The 17,734-nt window shown below is 45.0% G+C and overlaps 1 protein-coding gene across 1 annotated transcript in view; it reads right to left on the reverse strand.

Annotated features, from left to right (window-relative positions):
* LOC310858251 (regulating synaptic membrane exocytosis protein 1-like) overlaps window positions 1-17,580 on the reverse strand; it is a gene marked incomplete at both ends in the record, with an annotated part of 39,588 nt that extends 22,008 nt beyond the window's left edge. Inside the window, one exon of the mRNA XM_083764359.1 lies at window positions 17,414-17,580. Coding sequence (XP_083620485.1) covers window positions 17,414-17,580 — 167 coding nt within the window. The remainder of the gene's footprint in view (window positions 1-17,413) is intronic.
* Window positions 17,581-17,734: the final 154 nt, after the last annotated feature.

Genomic DNA, 17,734 nt, shown 5'->3' on the forward strand with positions numbered 1-17,734 from the left:
GAATTATAGCCGTAACGACAATTTAGTGGTGGTTTTGGCATGACGGTGGTGCCAGAGGAAGGGTCATGGTGTCATCACATACAGCAGAGGTCAGCGGCCTCAGGATCATGAAGGTACACAGAATCTGCCATGACAATCCAGAAAGTCATTTTCGAGATGTTCCTTTGGGACCAAAGAGATGGAGAGACCGTCCGATCTGCACCAACTGCAGATCCACCGACAAACATTTGCATTTAAATACCTTCATTACAGCAGTTTGCAAAGAGCTACTTTACACTTCTGCATTGATACACAGTTGTGTGACCACTGTGGCTTGTGTTTGGAACTGTGAACACAGTGTGAACACGGCTCACTGTGGTGCTGTCATGTGGTGTTGTCAGACCACAGGGAGGCTGGTGCTAAGTAGCATCTCTATTTCAGAAGATGACCAACGTGTGCTGTTCTACAAGAGGTTACAGACACCTTACATGTTATGTAACATGTGTATTTTATGTCAAGTATAATCACGTTATCATCTGTTCCATGTTACATGCATTCCATAAGTGTATTAAAACTCCCATTCTGAATAAAATATATACAAAAACAAATAATAATAATCCTACTATAAATGTCTCTGCGTGTCTGCGTGTGTGCGTGCGTGCGTAAGTGTGTGTGTGTACGGTTGTAATGCACGTAACTCGAGAACCGTTTGCCCCACCGACTTCATATTCGACACACACATTCCACAGGGCGTGCAGTCGGACCCACGGTTCGACACAACCACCACAAAAGGCTCTGCTCAGGCTCTGCCAGTGGGCCTAATCAGCCTAAATCCCCTCACCTGTGCAATTTCCAGCCTCTGCCTCAGCCAATTGATTGCCATGGCAACCCCACACCTGACAATTGATTAGTCTACTTAACCATTCCACTTTTCACAGGCAGTCACAGGCAGATAAAGGGACACAGACAGACAGTTAAAACGGGTGCTATGACAAGTTGACAACGGGTATTATTAGGTTCCCAAGTTGCATCGTTCTCAAGTAGGCCAGTAGCCGACGGGCATGTACAGGTCTAGTAATAATAAAACACAAAAACATTTCAGTCAGTGTCATGGTTAGGCAACCACAAGACCACTCTAAACTAACCCTGACCTTGAACCTTAACCTGTGACCTTTACTCTGGGTCCTGGTCATCTGTAAGAGTCACAAAACATAACCAGACTGTGAAATGCAGTACGTTGACAGACAGTAAATGAAACAAACATTACGGTATTCGCCTATTCCTACAGTATTATCACACACACACACACACACACACACACACACACACAGACAGACAGACAGACAGACAGACAGACAGACAGACAGACAGACAGACAGACAGACAGACAGACAGACAGACAGACAGACAGACAGACAGACAGACACAGACAGACGCAGTGCTTCTCGTATCATGTTCATGTGGTAGACAGAGAGACCAGAGGGGGTAATTGGTGTAAAGTGATTGTGAACTGTGGCTGTGGCTCCTTTCTACCATCACCATAGTAGCCTACCACACTACCAGTACCATAACACTACCACACTACCAGGAGCATACCACTACCACACTACCAGGAGCATACCACTATACCACTCTACCAGGAGCATACCACTATACCACTCTACCAGAACCATATACCACTACCTACCAATTCACCACCAATACCACACTACCAGAACCATATACCACTACCTACCAATTCACCACCAATACCACACTACCAGAACCATATACCACTACCTACCAATTCACCACCAATACCACACTACCAGAACCATATACCACTACCTACCAATTCACCACCAATACCACACTACCTGAACCATATAGCCTACCACTACCTACCAATTCACCACCAATACCACACTACCAGAACCATATACCACTACCTACCCTCACCACCAATACCACACTACCAGAACCATATACCACTACCTACCCTCACCACCAATACCACACTACCAGAACCATATACCACTACCTACCCTCACCACCAATACCACACTACCAGAACCATATAGCCTACCACTACCTACCAATTCACCACCAATACCACACTACCAGAACCATACTGTACACAGAAGAATATTGTACACAGAAGTAAACAAACACACTTAGCGATGCACAAACTTTAGCATACATGCACATGACTGGGCATATGCCTCGGCCTGGGGCTTTGTATATTCAGCTCACCATATCGGAGGACTCCATCCCTCCCTCCCTCCCTCTCTTCTCTATTCTCTCTCTGTCTTCTCGTTCTTTTTTCCATGCTTGGTGTGGAGTTGTTAATTAGTACCGCTATGAATACATTGCCCAGGGTGGGGGAGGACAAAAATGCTGCGTGTGTGCAAGTCTGTGCATGTGCGTGCATGCGTGTGTGTGTGTGTGTGTGTGTGTGTGTGTGTGTGTGTGTGTGTGTGTGTGTGTGTGTGTGTGTGTGTGCGTGTGTGCGTGCGTGCGTGCGTGTGCACGCACACTTGTGCATGTGTGTGTGCATGTGTGTGTGTAGGAGTAAAGGGGATTTGAAGGGGTGCACTATTTCTGTCTTGTCAGCTGATTCTAGCGGTGACGCCTTGCAGGGCTGATTCTCAGCCAAATGAGACATGTTCAAGAGCAGTGAGTGAGAAGACTGTTTTATGCCCTCGGCAAACATACACAAAGCAAAGTCCTGAGTGTTCATTTCAGTCTGGGAGTGTATGAAACTGACTCATTACGCTCTCAGAGTTTCATAAACACTAATATTTTTGCTGTGCAGACAGCAAAAACACCAAGGAGAAATTAAAATACCTTTAATACAGGACCTGTCACCTTGCTATGGAAACAGCTGTGTGACAATTTACAATTTAGGCATTTAGCAGACGCTCTTAATCCAGAGCGATTTGTCACAGTCACAGACTTTGCCTGTCTAGATTTTGTTTTTCTATGTTATGTTCTACTTGTTTTGATTCTATGTTCTGTTTATCTAGCTGTTGCATGTCTATGTTCTTGTTCTAGTTGTTTTGGTTCTATGTTCATGTCTTCCCCATGTGTTTCTCATGTGTAATCAGCCCTCCTGTGTATATTAGTCTTGTTCCCCAGTCAGTCCTTGTCGGTTCATTGTTTAGTGTCACTCTGCATTTGTGATTTCTGTTCTGTTCACCTGTTAAATAAAATACCCAACCATGGGTTTTGATCACTACTCCTGCCTGGCTGTCCTGCATTTGGGTCCTCACCACCACCACCCCCAGATCATGACACGATTTACAGTAAGCAAGAACAACACATGGTAATACATCAAATACATAAAAAGTTGTCATCAAGAATCATACGTACAGTGGAATATCCTACTATAAATAAATGTGCCACGTCTCTGCATGCGTGTGTGCGGCTGTGCGCACATGTACGGTTGTAATGCACGTAACTCGAGAACCGTCTGCCCCACTGACTTCAAATTCGAGTCGGTGGCATACACCGTTGTCCAGAAACACCACAAAAGGCTCTGGTCAGGCTCTGCCAGTGGGCCTAATGAGGCCAACTCCTCTCACCTGTGCAATTTCCAGCCTCTGCCTCAGCCAATTGATTGCCATGGCAACCCCACACCTGCCAATTGATTACTTAACCAGTCCACCTTTCACAGTCAGCACTCTTCAGACACACAGACAGACAGATACAGAGATCTCTATGTGGGAACAGACAGACAGTTAAAATGGGTGCTATGACAATGGGTATTGCATACTACAGAGATCTCCATATACAGTATGGGCACAAAAGGGACACAGACAGATAGTTAAAACGGGTGCTATGACAATGGGTATTATTACGTAGGTTCCCAAGTTGCATCGTTCCCAAGTACTGTAGGCCGGTGACCGACGGGCACGTACAGGTCTAGTCATAATGAAACTATTCATATACACTATAGAGTACTATACATAAGATGCTAAATTACATAAGTTGAGCTTTTGCATACGCCTGTAAGGTCGTTGGGGCTAGGGCAAGTGCTACGGGTTAAGATGGAGTCTGAGGTGGGTTTTCAGACTATACGGCTGAAGATTGGGAGTGAATCTGCAGTCCTGATTGCAATGGGAAGTGCATTCAGCGAGTGTCAGATCGGGAGGGTTTGTAGGGTCCAATCAGACTTGCAAGATATGTGGGTGCCATACCTTTGGTTGCTTTGAAGGCCAGCATCAGAGTTTTGTACTCTGTGCAGGCAGCAACCGGAAGCCAATGGAGAGAGCGGAGAAGGGGGGAGACATGCGTGAATGTTGGGTGGTAGAAGATCAAGTGAGCTGCGGCATTCTGGATCAATTGGAGAGGCTTAAGTGTGCATGCCGGTAGGCCAGTGAGGAGAGAGTTATAATTGTCTTGAAAGTTTTGATGTGACTGATGTCTGGATAAGGAGCAGGGCTGACTCCTGGGTGAGGAAGAAGTGACAAGAAGTTGAAAGACCACAACACAAGGTTCAAGAATGTCACGTTGTACAGGCAATTGTTCCAGGAGAGGAGAGGAGAGGAGAGGAGAGGAGAGGAGAGGAGAGGAGAGGAGAGGAGAGGAGAGGAGAGGAGAGGAGAGGAGAGGAGAGGAGAGGAGAGGAGAGGAGAGGAGAGGAGAGGAGAGGAGAGGAGAGGAGAGGAGAGGAGAGGAGAGGAGAGGAGAGGAGAGGAGAGGAGAGGAGAGGAGAGGAGAGGAGAGGAGAGGAGAGGAAACGGGCGAAAGGTAGGTGATGAATGTTAAACATCTCGCCTAAAAATGTGATGGACAAATGACAGTCTGTAGACTGTCATTTGTCCATCACAAGAAGGAAAAGAAGGAGAAGAAGGAAGAAGGAAAAGAAGGACGAGAAGGAGGAAGAAAGATGGACAAAGGCAGAGCCAAAACGAAACCAGCGTGGGCCTGAAACCGACAGATGAGGAGGAGGAAGAAGAGGAGGAGGATGAAGGGGACGAGGAGGTGATGCATCCGGCAGCCACTCTATAAATACCACGTGAGAAGAGAAGTGGAGGATGCAGAGAGGATGAGACAACAGCGTTTATAGAAAGAAGAGGGCAGAGGAAAGGGAAGAGCGAATTCAGGGGCATGAAAGCAGTAAAAAGCTCCCATCGTAAATTAATGTGAGAATTCACATGTCAGGAGAATGGAGCTGGGATCTGAGCAAGGAGGAAAGCCAGAGGGGCCGAAGTACAAAAAAGGAAGCGTTAACCTGAGAAATATGAGAACTGACACCAGCTTAGAATGTATGCGTAGTTACCTGTGACCATGCATACAGCCCTACTTGTCATGTAACAACAAGGTCATATCATTGCCTGTACTGAAACTATACTCACAAAGCCCCATTCCTACAGCCATGACCCACCCATGTCCTATAGCCACAGAGCATCCATCCAATAGCCAAAGGGTCTTGGCTCTACAGCTACAGAATCTGTAGCTAGTGGTGGAAAAATACCTGTAGTCACCTCTAGTGTTGTGGTGACATATTGTAGAACCCCCACATGGCCAACATCCTGTATTACTTGCAGAAATTCAAGTTTGTAAAGGCTTACCCTGCTTGGTAGTAGAGTTGGCCTAGCTGTGACCCTTGTCCTATTGCCAAATATCTGTCCTGTAGCCACGTGCCTATAGCCAAATATCCTAGTCCTATTCTGTAACCACATGCCTCAGTCCTATAATCACAGATCCCAATGCAAAGATCCCAGTCATATAGCCACAGAGTTTCAGTTGTAGCCAAAAACCCCAGTCCTAGATCCAAACAAACACAAGTGTAGGCTACAAAGCACAGGGCTGATCCTCCTAGCTTCATTTAGGTTCTCAATTAGATTCTCTCCTCTAATCCCACACTGACAATGTTGACTGTCCTTTTATTGATGTTGTGAGTGTTCTCCCTGTATTTATGGACTAGAGTGCCTTTTTGGCATGCACTCCTCAGAGAGAGAGAGAGAGAGAGAGAGAGAGAGAGAGAGACAGAGAGAGAGAGAGAGAGAGAGAGAGAGAGAGAGAGAGAGAGAGAGAGGAGAATAACAGTTGTGTCCGTGTGTGCGTGCGAGAGTGGACGCATGCATTTAAGTATAGACAAGTGAGCGGATGGCTGTGCAGTGTGCAAGTACATGCACAAGTTGTGTATAGAGCAGTGTGTAATCTAAGTGTTCCATCTTGCATCACACTGTCCTGTGACTCCTTGTACCTCTGCTTATTTTTCTCTCTCCTTTTCCATTTATACTCCTCCACCACCCCTCACATTTGCCAATTTCCTTTTCTCTCTTCTTCCTGTACCTCACTCTCTCATCTCATCCATATATTGGATTCCACTCTGTCAACAGCTGGTAATTGATAAAAATGGTCTCATCCATATCCTTGCCCTGGCCATTTTTCCTGCCGGCAAGCTGGAAGATCTCATCCAGACCCATGCACAGCATGCACGCACGCACGCACACACACACACACACACACACACACACACACACACACACACACACACACACACACACACACACACACACACACACACAGTCACACACACACACACACACACACACACACGTACGCTTATTGTATGGACTCCTTTTATCTTTCCAACTCTCACACACATGAACTACAGCCCTGGCACAGAGGTCTCTGACCTCATGCAGCTGTCTGGCTGACGTATATAAGCCATCAGTCTGTATGTGGATGTGTTGTGCCCTTCCTCCTTTCCATTCTTAATTTCCTGTGGTCTGCCCTAACATCAAACTCTTGTAAGTCTAAGGCACTTTGAAAGGAAACAACGTGTCATACGGATGAAAGAAGAAAAAAATAAACATTCAATATAATTATGGCATCCATTCTGAGTCATAGTACTGTCTAGTGGAATTGACTCACACTTGCAGACAACCAGATGAAGATTAAGCTTACCCATACATAATATGACACACATAGTATAGTGTTGCTTACCAAAAATAACTGATTTTCAACAAGTGAAAAAAATTGACTATTTAAATTAAGCTGCCCAACCTTCACCTTTGCATGTAGAAACAAACCTTTGCTAGTAGAAAACTATTAAAGATAGTATGTTATTGGTATGTTATTGCCGTTTTGGTGGACAGTCTTGTTCAACAGGTGTGCATGGACCCCTTGCCCTCACACACACTCACAGGCAGCAGGCGTGCGTGCACAGGCGCATGCACGCTCTTTTTCTCTCTCTCTCTCTCTCTCTCTCTCTCTCTCTCTCTCTCTCTCTCTCTCACTGTCTTCCCTCATTTCCTCACAGACAATTAAAGTGATGGTTATCTTAACCACTTAACCCCTATAGATATACTTCGTCGTACGACAAATTGCATGCTGTGAGCTAGATCTGCAAAAAAGCAGATTTTTAGCATGTTTGACAAACTGATGTGAACTGATGCAAACGTAACAATTTTACTTTGATTTCTTTGCTTGTTTTCCACAAAATAATGTGGTTTAACAGTAGCAGAATGCTTCTGCACTACTCTCACTAAACAGTGCAGTGGGCCCACCATGCTGCTGTTCAGTGTGCATACTGGACATACACACACGATCAAGCTCTGCCATTTAATTCAACTCCTTGTGGAATCACGTGAGCACACAGCGAAACCCACAATGAAATGATGGTTGAATGCCGTGTGTAGAATTGAACCAAGCACACCTTTGCTGTCCTCGTGGGGATCTTGTGTCATATAAGTGCAGTTATTTCAGTCACGTCGTATCTCCCCATGTTTGTCCATGTGTGAAATAATATACTCAGTAATTGTGACCACACAGCAGAGGGGAGGGTGGGAGGGAGGGTAGAGACAGAGAGAAAGATTGAGAGAGACAGAGTGAAGGAGGGGTGTGTGTGTGTGTGTGTGTGTGTGTGTGTGTGTGTGTGTGTGTGTGTGCGTGTGTGTGTGTGTGTGTGTGTGTGTGTGTGTGTGTGTGTGTGTGTGTGTGTGTGTGTGTGTGTGTGTGTGTGTGTGTGTGTGTGTGTGTGTGCGTGCGTGCGTGCGTGCGTGCGTGCGTGCGTGCGTGCGTGCGTGCGTGCGTGCGTGCGTGCGTGTGTGTGTGCGTGCGTGCGTGCGTGCGTGCGTGCGTGCGTGTGAGAGAGAGAAAGAGAGAGAGAGATCCTGGTCGGCCCAAGCAGAATGCCTCCTCATTAAACTTTGATGCCGGTGAGCAGCGGGAGCACTAAAGAGGTTACTCACCACTGTTCACTCAAGGTTTCTTCATACCCCCCCCCCCCCGCCTTCAATACCCCCCCCCCCCCCCCTTCCATACCCCCCCCTCTCTACACACACCTCCCTCTACTGTATCTCTCTAAGACCCTCAATTCACTTCCTGTCCCGCCCTTATATATGTGCAGTCTGCTTCCATCTTTGACTCGGAGTAAGAGTGTGAAAGGCCATAACCCCCCCCACACACACACACACACACACACACACACACACACACACACAAACATTGTTCACGCATCTCGAGAAGCGCCAGACCGGGCACCGAGGGAGTGCTCTGCCCGGTGTCAAGTCGGTTGGATAAGCGGGTGCTCAGAATTGCAGAACCGACCGATATGCCCGTAAATAGAGATCTGTGTGTATTGCAGAGGACCCGAGGGAGTGATGTGCAGAGCAGAAAGTCACTGCCCAGTCATGAGGTTCATGGCATTTTATACCAGGGTACATACATTTTCTCCAGGGGTACACTTTCTAAACATCGACCCCAACTTGGTGGGGCATGCATAAATGGTAAATGGTGCATTTATATAGCGCTTTTATCCAAGGTGCTTTACATAGATTGTGCATTACATTCACCCATTCACAGTTTTCACATGCACACATTCATACACCGACATATAACTCTGGGGATCGAACTGGGAACCTCACAGTTTTCCCATCCGGCCGTTCTACCGGCTACTCCACCCTTGAGCCACTGCTGCTCTGCATTTCCAACTTGCATTGTTCCCAAGTAGGCTTGTGCCCAATGGGCAATAGAGGAAAGTTGTTGAGGGTGAGAAAATTAATGTCATAATTAAAGGCTGAAGCAAAATGTACCATTCCAAGTGGAGTAACATTAATTCCTCCAAGTGTTTTACAGTAATAAAAAGAAAAGAAAAGTGTGAATATTCAATCTAGCACTCTCTATTCAGAGAAAGAGGAATGTGCTGTGCTGTGAGATATTCAAACACTCCAGATGTCTGGGAAAGTGCAAACACTTTACTGTAACTCTGAAGGTGTAAATAATTACCCATTGGCTGTTTTTCAGTAAGGTACTGATGCATATTCATCACATATATGCTATAGGCTACAGTGTATAACAAAATATACACTTTTATAGGCTGAGTTCATGTTTGTGTGCATGCGTGTTTGTGCGCACAGTCGGCCGCACACGTATGTGTGTCTGTGTGTGATCAAATACCCATGCAGTTACACAGACACACCATTATGCATTTCTAATTAACGAAATTTAACAGCAGGCAAATATGAAACACGTTTAAAAAAAGATACAGAACATCAACGACAGCCAGCAAACTGAATATTTAAATATTTCAGGAACTGCTTCCAAGTATGAGCTATTTTCAGACCTGCTCCATAATTCAACATTAGCATTTTCCTCCCAGAAACGTTGAGACTCAGCTAGCTCAGCTCAGAACGTTTTCTGTTTGTCTTAACTAGGTGACACTTTGAGACGTTTGCTTTTTCTCAAGAGAGTTGATCTGGTTGGTGTGATGTTACTCGCCATGTGCTACAGCTAGGGTTGTCAACTACTGACCCCTGAAATGAAATAAGGGACTTCCTTACAGTATGTCCTGGAAAAATATGAGATGTCCAGAAGAATCTCACATATACAGTAATATGTACAGTTATTACAGGATGTTATAAGATGTGTGTCATTGATCGATTCCCAACAATAAGGAGCAATATGTGTCCCTGATCAGTTCAATAAGAGACACGTCTTTTTGTGTCCAAATAAGGGACGATTCAGTATTTCAAGGGACAGTTGTTGGCAACCCTAAAGCACACTTTTGTCCCATTTGGAACATCTCCCTCCGCTATATAGCTCCAAGCTAAGGTCCCACTGCACCGTAAGATTGCATTGGGAAAACATGGCACAGGCTGACTAAAAAAGCGATTTGTTTCAACACGGTTAGATTTTCTTGCCCGCTAGAAAATAAAACATCTGAGAGCAGGGAGCCTGACCTTTACTTTTTGGATACGATGTGCGTAAATAGGTAAGAATTGTGCATCGTGGAAAATATTGGCTGGTGTCACACTATGCCGGTACCCAGCGTGGTGGAACCTCATCTCAGAACTACATACAGTATAGCGGAGGGAGAGGTTCCATGCAAGCCCCCAGAACGGCTGTCCAACGTTGAAGCTACCTACTGGCCAAAACTAGAACTGCAGCATGTTCATGGAATTGGACGGACATTCAGTGACGTCCTGTGCGTAACGTATGTCAACCCTGACCTAAAATTTGAGACCGCTCTCAACTTCCGCTCACTCGAGCCATTGAGTTATAATGGTACTTCTGGCAGTCTTCTAGGTGCTTCAAAACGCCACTTCCATTGGAATGAATAGCGAGGGAATCTCTAGTACAGTAAAAGTACTGATATGATTGTCACGCCTATAGACAGAGTAAGCCTGATAGCAATGCTATATCCAGTTAACTTTAATCAATTGTCATTTTGGAAAATCTACAAGCTAGTAGATCGGGCCATTTTCACAATTAATCGTAAAGCAATGTATACAGGGCTTAAGTGGTTAATGTTAAAAGAATTAACCCAGGTGCCACATTGTCAACAGCTATATGTCAGTGGCTTGGGTGATGTTCTGCATGCAGTCAGCATTGACCTACAGCTTCATTCCACATCTAGTCATGGGGTCACAGAAACCAGCTGTGTGTGTCAACCTCGGACAGGGACCCTGTCTGTCAGTCAACAATCTCCTCAGCACTGCAGCTGATGCAATTTAATAAATAAAGCAGCATGTAAAAAAGAGTGCCTGAAAGAGAGCCAGAGAGAGAGAGAGAGAGAGAGAGAGAGAGAGAGAAAGAGAGATGAGGGGGAGGTTAGAGGGAGATAGAGAGGAGATAGAGAGAAGGAATAGAGAAGGGACTGAACTAGTGTGTATATTCTTATAATATGAACACTGTGTCTGTCTGACATTTAATTAAATTCAGTGAGCTTTATAGAGTGCTACAGGGATGATGTCTTTTTGTAGGCCAACCCGGAAGTCATGGATTCCTTGCTACCACAGATTTCCAAAATAATCTTTACATTGGGTTTTGGCTCAATGACGAAAATAAGGCTTATTCGTATAAGGCTTATTATTATAATTATATGATATTTATTATTTACATATTTTGTTCAACAAGATCTCCACACTAACTTTCGGTGATTTTAGAAGAAGCCAATTAATACCACTTTTCTTTTACAAGCAGTTAGTCAAAAAACTTTTTAGCTTGTGTCAACCACCACAGACCTTATTTTCTGCAAAAAAAGATCCTTTGGGGAAAAAAGGCAGTGGAAATATATGACGAGGGAATCACTTCTTGGTTTTAGAATTACAAACTATTAACAAGCTGAGACTTTGAGGCTAATCTGTATCTCTTATTCCTATATACTTTTTAGGCATTCAAATAACGTATTTATTATTATGTATTTAACATATAGCACAACCTGTTCTTAAGCCATGCCCATGTTGTCACCCAGTTCTTTCTAAGCATCATGCTTTCTATAAAAGCCTGTTCCTTACGTTGTCCGTTGTTTATACTGTACACACTGACTACCACTTTGACTGGGTTATGTGTTGGCTTATATCTTTATTCATCATTAGCTTTCATAAAGTGGTCGCTAGACTTCCTTTGGTCCACAAAAATGTCAACAATAAAAACAGACAATAACTAGAAAAAGTGCCCTACTGGGCACAGGTCTCCACCAGGATGAGCAGATGTGAAGAATTCCAGGCAAAGGTTTTTCCTTGGCCTCTAGGGAGTTGGCATACAAAGTTATCCACAGATCCGTGCAGTTAGAGGTAAAAACACTTTTTGGCCAGTTATAGCGCCACCTTGAGGCTGAGTTGAAATTGTTCATGTGGCATTTTGTCCTCTGCCTAGTGGGAATGTGGGTGCACAATTTCACGGAAATCACGCGATGTGTTCATGATTTGCAGCATTTTGTTTGAAACTGAGCACTCCTGTGAACTTTGGAAGCCAATCTTAACCAATCAGGATGGAGTGTGAGAAATCTGAAAGACCGGTTTCGTTGAATGACTCTAGAGAGACTGTGTACCAATTTGCGTGATGTTTGGACAAAATCTGTAGGTGTACTGTGCAAAAACTTGTTTTGCACAAAGCGGCCTCCTGGTGGCGCTATAACAGGCCGTTCTGGAAATCTGAAAGACTGGTTTCGTTGAATGGCTCTAGAGAGACTGTGTACCAATTTGCGTGATGTTTGGACAAAATCTGTAGGTGTACTGTGCAAAAACTTGTTTTGCACAAAGCGGCCTCTTGGTGGCGCTATAACAGGCCGTTCTGGAAAGTTTGGGGCAGAGGTTCATCGTTGGCATCCAGGGAGTGTGTGTGCAAAATTTGGCATCTACCGGGTTAACGGTGGCCGAGATTAGCTGCTAACGGACACACACACACACACACACACACACGGACACACGGACGGACGGAGTGCAAAACATACTCTCCCCCTAGCCTTCGGCTGGTGGAGACAATTACGAATAATTACAAAACATTACTAAGCTCACAATGCGTCGCGATGTGATGCATTGTGAGCTTGTAGATCTGCTATTTATACAAATAAAATAACACTCGTGTGAAGTGAGGGGCGCTGTTATCATCATACATCATCACATTCCGGCCACTCATAATTGGCGTCCTCACTTTTCTGTCCTCTCTTTTTATCCTCAGCAAATCAAATCATCGTTATGGGGTACACACAAACACACAAAGCTAGGCGTAGGAGGGGCTAGCGCCCCTTAAAAAAGCACACCTATGTGAACTGACCGGTGCACGCTGCTCAACAAAACCGCTGACACAGACAGACAGACAGACAGACAGACAGACAGACAGACAGACAGACAGACAGATCCAGTCATTGGAGTGGTTAGGCACCGCTCAGAAAGGCACAACAGACATATATTGATCAGCAAATAAGCTGTCACATTGAAGTGAATGTATGTCTGGTCTACAGACATGAAAATGACTCCTGATCAGTTCTGTGAACTTTGCGATTAACTGTAAATGTGCTCCCTCCTGGTGGGGAGGGTGGGGGGGCTCACAGGAACCCCTGTTATCTGTCCACAGTATTATAATCCTTAAGCCTCCAACTCCCTCCACTGTCCCCCTCCTCCACTTCCTCTCAGGGCTCTGATTCCTCTCGATCTCAATGTCCAGCATAGGGCAGCCCAGAAACAAGCCCCTCTTGAAAGTGGCTGGCTCCCACTCAATGCTTCCACCGCCACTTGTACTCCTCTGTCCTGTCGCTGCACAGTGCACACCCATCCCCTCTATGGCAGGACTATAACACCTCTGCTTACTGTAGCAAATCAATAATTGAAAGATCTGTCTATATTTATAATTTTGGAAACCTCAAAGGTTCTGTGGATGATAAGAGGCTGGGGTGAGTGGATTAAGCTCCTGCCTCACATTTCCTCCTAGTGTCTTGACAGTTCACTTAACACTGCCAGTGGGGGTCTACAGTCATGATAAAAGTCCATAAAGTGTCTGGTGTACTAGGCAACATCAGATAGCTTATCGGCAAAAAGAAAAGCAGGTGCTGCCTTCCCATGGCCTGGCAGGCTAATCATTAGCCCAGAGCCAACACTCATGGAAGGACAACAGGCCACTCCCATCCTTGGGGTGATGGTGAGAGATACAGCTCTAGCTCTCATCCATCACTACCAGCTGTTCAGGTCTCAGGCCCTTAGAACTAGATTGGACTGCACTGTCACATTAGATGTTGAAAAAAATATATGATTTAGAACATAATTTGGTTATGTACATTCATATAAGTTTGGAACTTTGCCATTCTTTTACTGTATAAATTTGATGAAATCACCAAAAATTCATTATGGAAACAAATGAAAAGTGACATTTAAGCTTCTGCCTTCACCCTGCTCTACGCTACAATCACGTTATTTTACTAGCCTACTTCAAACCTAGTCCTATGGCACTGGGCAGAGCAATTGTCACGAGTTATGGTCATTTTAAGCACTCAAAACTGATGTAACACTACTGTAGCACCCTGCGTGCAATTTAAGCTTTTTGGTTTTACAATTCCCATGGCAGACCCCTGAACAGTGTCTGTGGCAAGTGTGGTGTGTATTGGAGCAACAGTGCGCCTTGGCAATGTATGGCCCCTGGGCACCCCTGACACAGTAAACAAGATGTACATTACAATGTGACCACTACTACCACTAGTGTGACTATTCTCATGGCAGACCCCTGAACAGTGTGTGTCTGTGAACATATAGGCCTATCATGTATTTGTGGGAAAGGTCAGTCTTACTGGTGAATGTCTTAGACTTAGTATACAAGTCTGTTGCCATGATAGACTGACAAACGTAAAACATTTCTATGGCTGATGTAATTTGATTGGAACCCATGAGAGCAGATGAGTGCAGATCCCACTTGAATGTGTGTGTGTGTGTGTGTGTGTGTGTGTGTGTGTGTGTGTGTGTGTGTGTGTGTGTGTGTGTGTGTGTGTGTGTGTGTGTGTGTGTGTGTGTGTGTGTCCCAGATTAATAGTTTGTGGGTGTACAGTAATCTAAGCCTAGATAATAGTTTGTGGGTGTACAGTATCTAACCCTAGATAATAGTTTGTGGGTGTACAGTATCTAAGCCTAGATAATAGTTTGTGGGTGTACAGTATCTAACCCTAGATAATAGTTTGTGGGTGTACAGTATCTAAGCCTAGATAATAGTTTGTGGGTGTACAGTATCTAACCCTAGATAATAGTTTGTGGGTGTACAGTATCTAAGCCTAGATAATAGTTTGTGGGTGTACAGTATCTAACCCTAGATAATAGTTTGTGGGTGTACAGTATCTAAGCCTAGATAATAGTTTGTGGGTGTACAGTATCTAACCCTAGATAATAGTTTGTGGGTGTACAGTATCATAAGCCTAGACGATATGTGAGGTGAGGGGTTTAAAGGAGCTTTCAACAAACAAACAAATAAACAAAAAACAAGGCATTAGTTTTCATTACTATTCTTTACTTTTGGGCAAATAGTATTATTTGTGTTGAGGAGGAGACTTAATTCCTAACTCGTATTAGCGTGTTAATCCTATAATGCCTCATTTGTGCATGTCGTCTGACAGTGCAGCACAAAGGGCCACCTGATGTGGACCTTCATCAAACATTGACTCCAGTATTGAAACAGGAATGAATATACATTAAGACTATACAGAATAATTATAGAATTATAGAACCGATATTTTTCTGTTGGGATCATCATCTGGCAAAAGTTTAGTTCGTTTAGTTGTGTGCCTTCATCACTGAGTAAGTCTGTGATTCAATCCACAATGCACTGAGGATAATGTGGGAATCATGCCTACAGCCACTCAGAAGAATCCATACAAAGTTCAGATACTGCCCCAGTCTATCAGAATCAACTATCTGAAACTGCTATTGAAATGTTCCCTATCTCCTTCCCCATGCTTACTTCAGTGTTGCCATATCCACCACCGAACATCATGCAACAACATATCAAGCTGTTACAGCAAGGCTAGTGTGCACTGTCCACAAGCAACTGAACTGAATAAGGTTTTTTTTAATCACACCATTTATGCAACCGTGATAAGAGGGACCACCGCTATGTGTATAGCGTAGGTCTATGTACAGTAGGCTACAACACGTGGTCAGTGTGTGCGCGCCGCTCACTGGCTGAGTATGGATCCCATCAATGATCCAGATGATGAGGCCATTATTGACTGAACCTGAGCAGCGGAGGTCCTCATGGAACATTAAATACATCACGTCCTTCCTCTCATATCAAGAAAGACAGACAGCTTTTCCAACGCTTTTCCAAGCTTTTCCAACGCTCCAATCAGGAAATTAAAATTGCAATTGTATCAAGTGGTAGGCTAATGATTGGCTAGGTCTACTGTCACATTATTTCGTATCCAGAATAAATCTAAAAAACATTGACCCACCTTTTTAACAGCATTATAGTAGGCCTAGCTTTTTTAAACGTTTTTTAAAGCATATAATAGCGGAATCCTTACAGGCATTATTGAGGTCCGATGGTCGCTGTCGGAAACTGACAGGTGGAGATCCCCCGAGACAAAATCCTACAATGTAACCCTCCCCTCACGACCACGGGGATGACAGACACACTATAGCACACAACAGCTGCTTCAAGCATGAACGAATGGAATGGACTATAGGGTTTGAGTATGACACTGGCTCGAAATTTCCGTCAAGCCTTACAAATACTCGCGCTACAGTATCAGTATCTAATGATGAGATTCTCAACCACACCCCGTTCACTCATGCCGTGGATTGGAGAAATGACGGTCTCACGAACCGTCCGTCGAGGCGAGCGAGTGTATCAAATGGTTTGTGCCACTCGATCCACGAGCATCATTAACGCACGCTACAATGTCACGATGATTGTCCCCTCATAAAAGGGTCACATATCTTCCCCGTGTAAAACCTTTCGTCTTGCGTTGTTGACCAACCCACTTTTAGCCTGATATCTATATATGTGCGTAAATGGGCTACGTTACTGAGAAAATATCAGCTAATATGGATACCGACCGACATGTGAAACTGAAGATGGCACAGCCTACTTTCCCCATTCACTAAAACGGGTGGAGGATAGAGAGGTATGATTCATCCCCAGCACCCCCCCACTGTCACACCCCATCACCACAGCCGAGCCGTGTCCGCGGCCGCGCTGCCTACACGCGTAACACTCGGCTGGCAGCCTGCACGGTGCACCCTTCAGAAGGGCTGTCACAGTATGGGCTATTATTTTAATGTATCATCATACGTGCTTGTGAATGAACATGTGTAGCTGCGTGGCACCTACACCTGCTACAATGTGTGGGCCTATACGAATAAACAGGCCTAGCTGGTTGCTTTTAGGCTACTATATCATATGATATGACCAGGTGGATATTTTCGAACCACACGACGGTCTTCGCGTCTCTTGGCTTAAATTATTCGAAGGTTTAATCTGTACTGGCATTGCAACCGCGGCAGTTTTACAACAATAATGACATGCACACATGCAGCACAATAGCTGTGAATTGTAACAGCTGTGGTGGGGAATGATATGATGATGAGCACCAGAACGACAGACGACAGGTAGGCTGTAATGTTGGTACCGGTATGTTCAATTCAAATCGCTCTCTGTCATTGTCCAGGGATGCCTTTCTCTTGAATGGGGTAAATGCTTTACGCGTTTCAAGCGCACACAAACGAATTGCTGTCCTTACTTTAACATGGCATCTTCTTTCTCCTCTTCCTCTTTTTGCCGAACCATCACTGCCATGATGATCTCCCTCTCCTCCTCCGTGAGGTGGCTGAGGTCCGGCGTGTCCGGCATGGATGGCGGCACGGTGGGTGGGCGAGGGCCGCCTTGGGGCCCCACTGAGGCGGACATGTTTTCCACCACCACCACCCCTCCTTGGCGTGTCGTTTCGACTGACAGAATCCCGAGCGTTGGGAGCCACACCTCACGACATAGTCCACGGGAAGAACAGCAGCTGCTGCAGTTCTGGTGAATAGTGCAAACCGCTCATGGCTCCAGGCACCCA

This window comes from Protomyctophum parallelum (genome assembly GCF_964188405.1).
Source record: "Protomyctophum parallelum genome assembly, chromosome: 5".
In the NCBI taxonomy this organism is placed as follows: domain Eukaryota; kingdom Metazoa; phylum Chordata; class Actinopteri; order Myctophiformes; family Myctophidae; genus Protomyctophum; species Protomyctophum parallelum.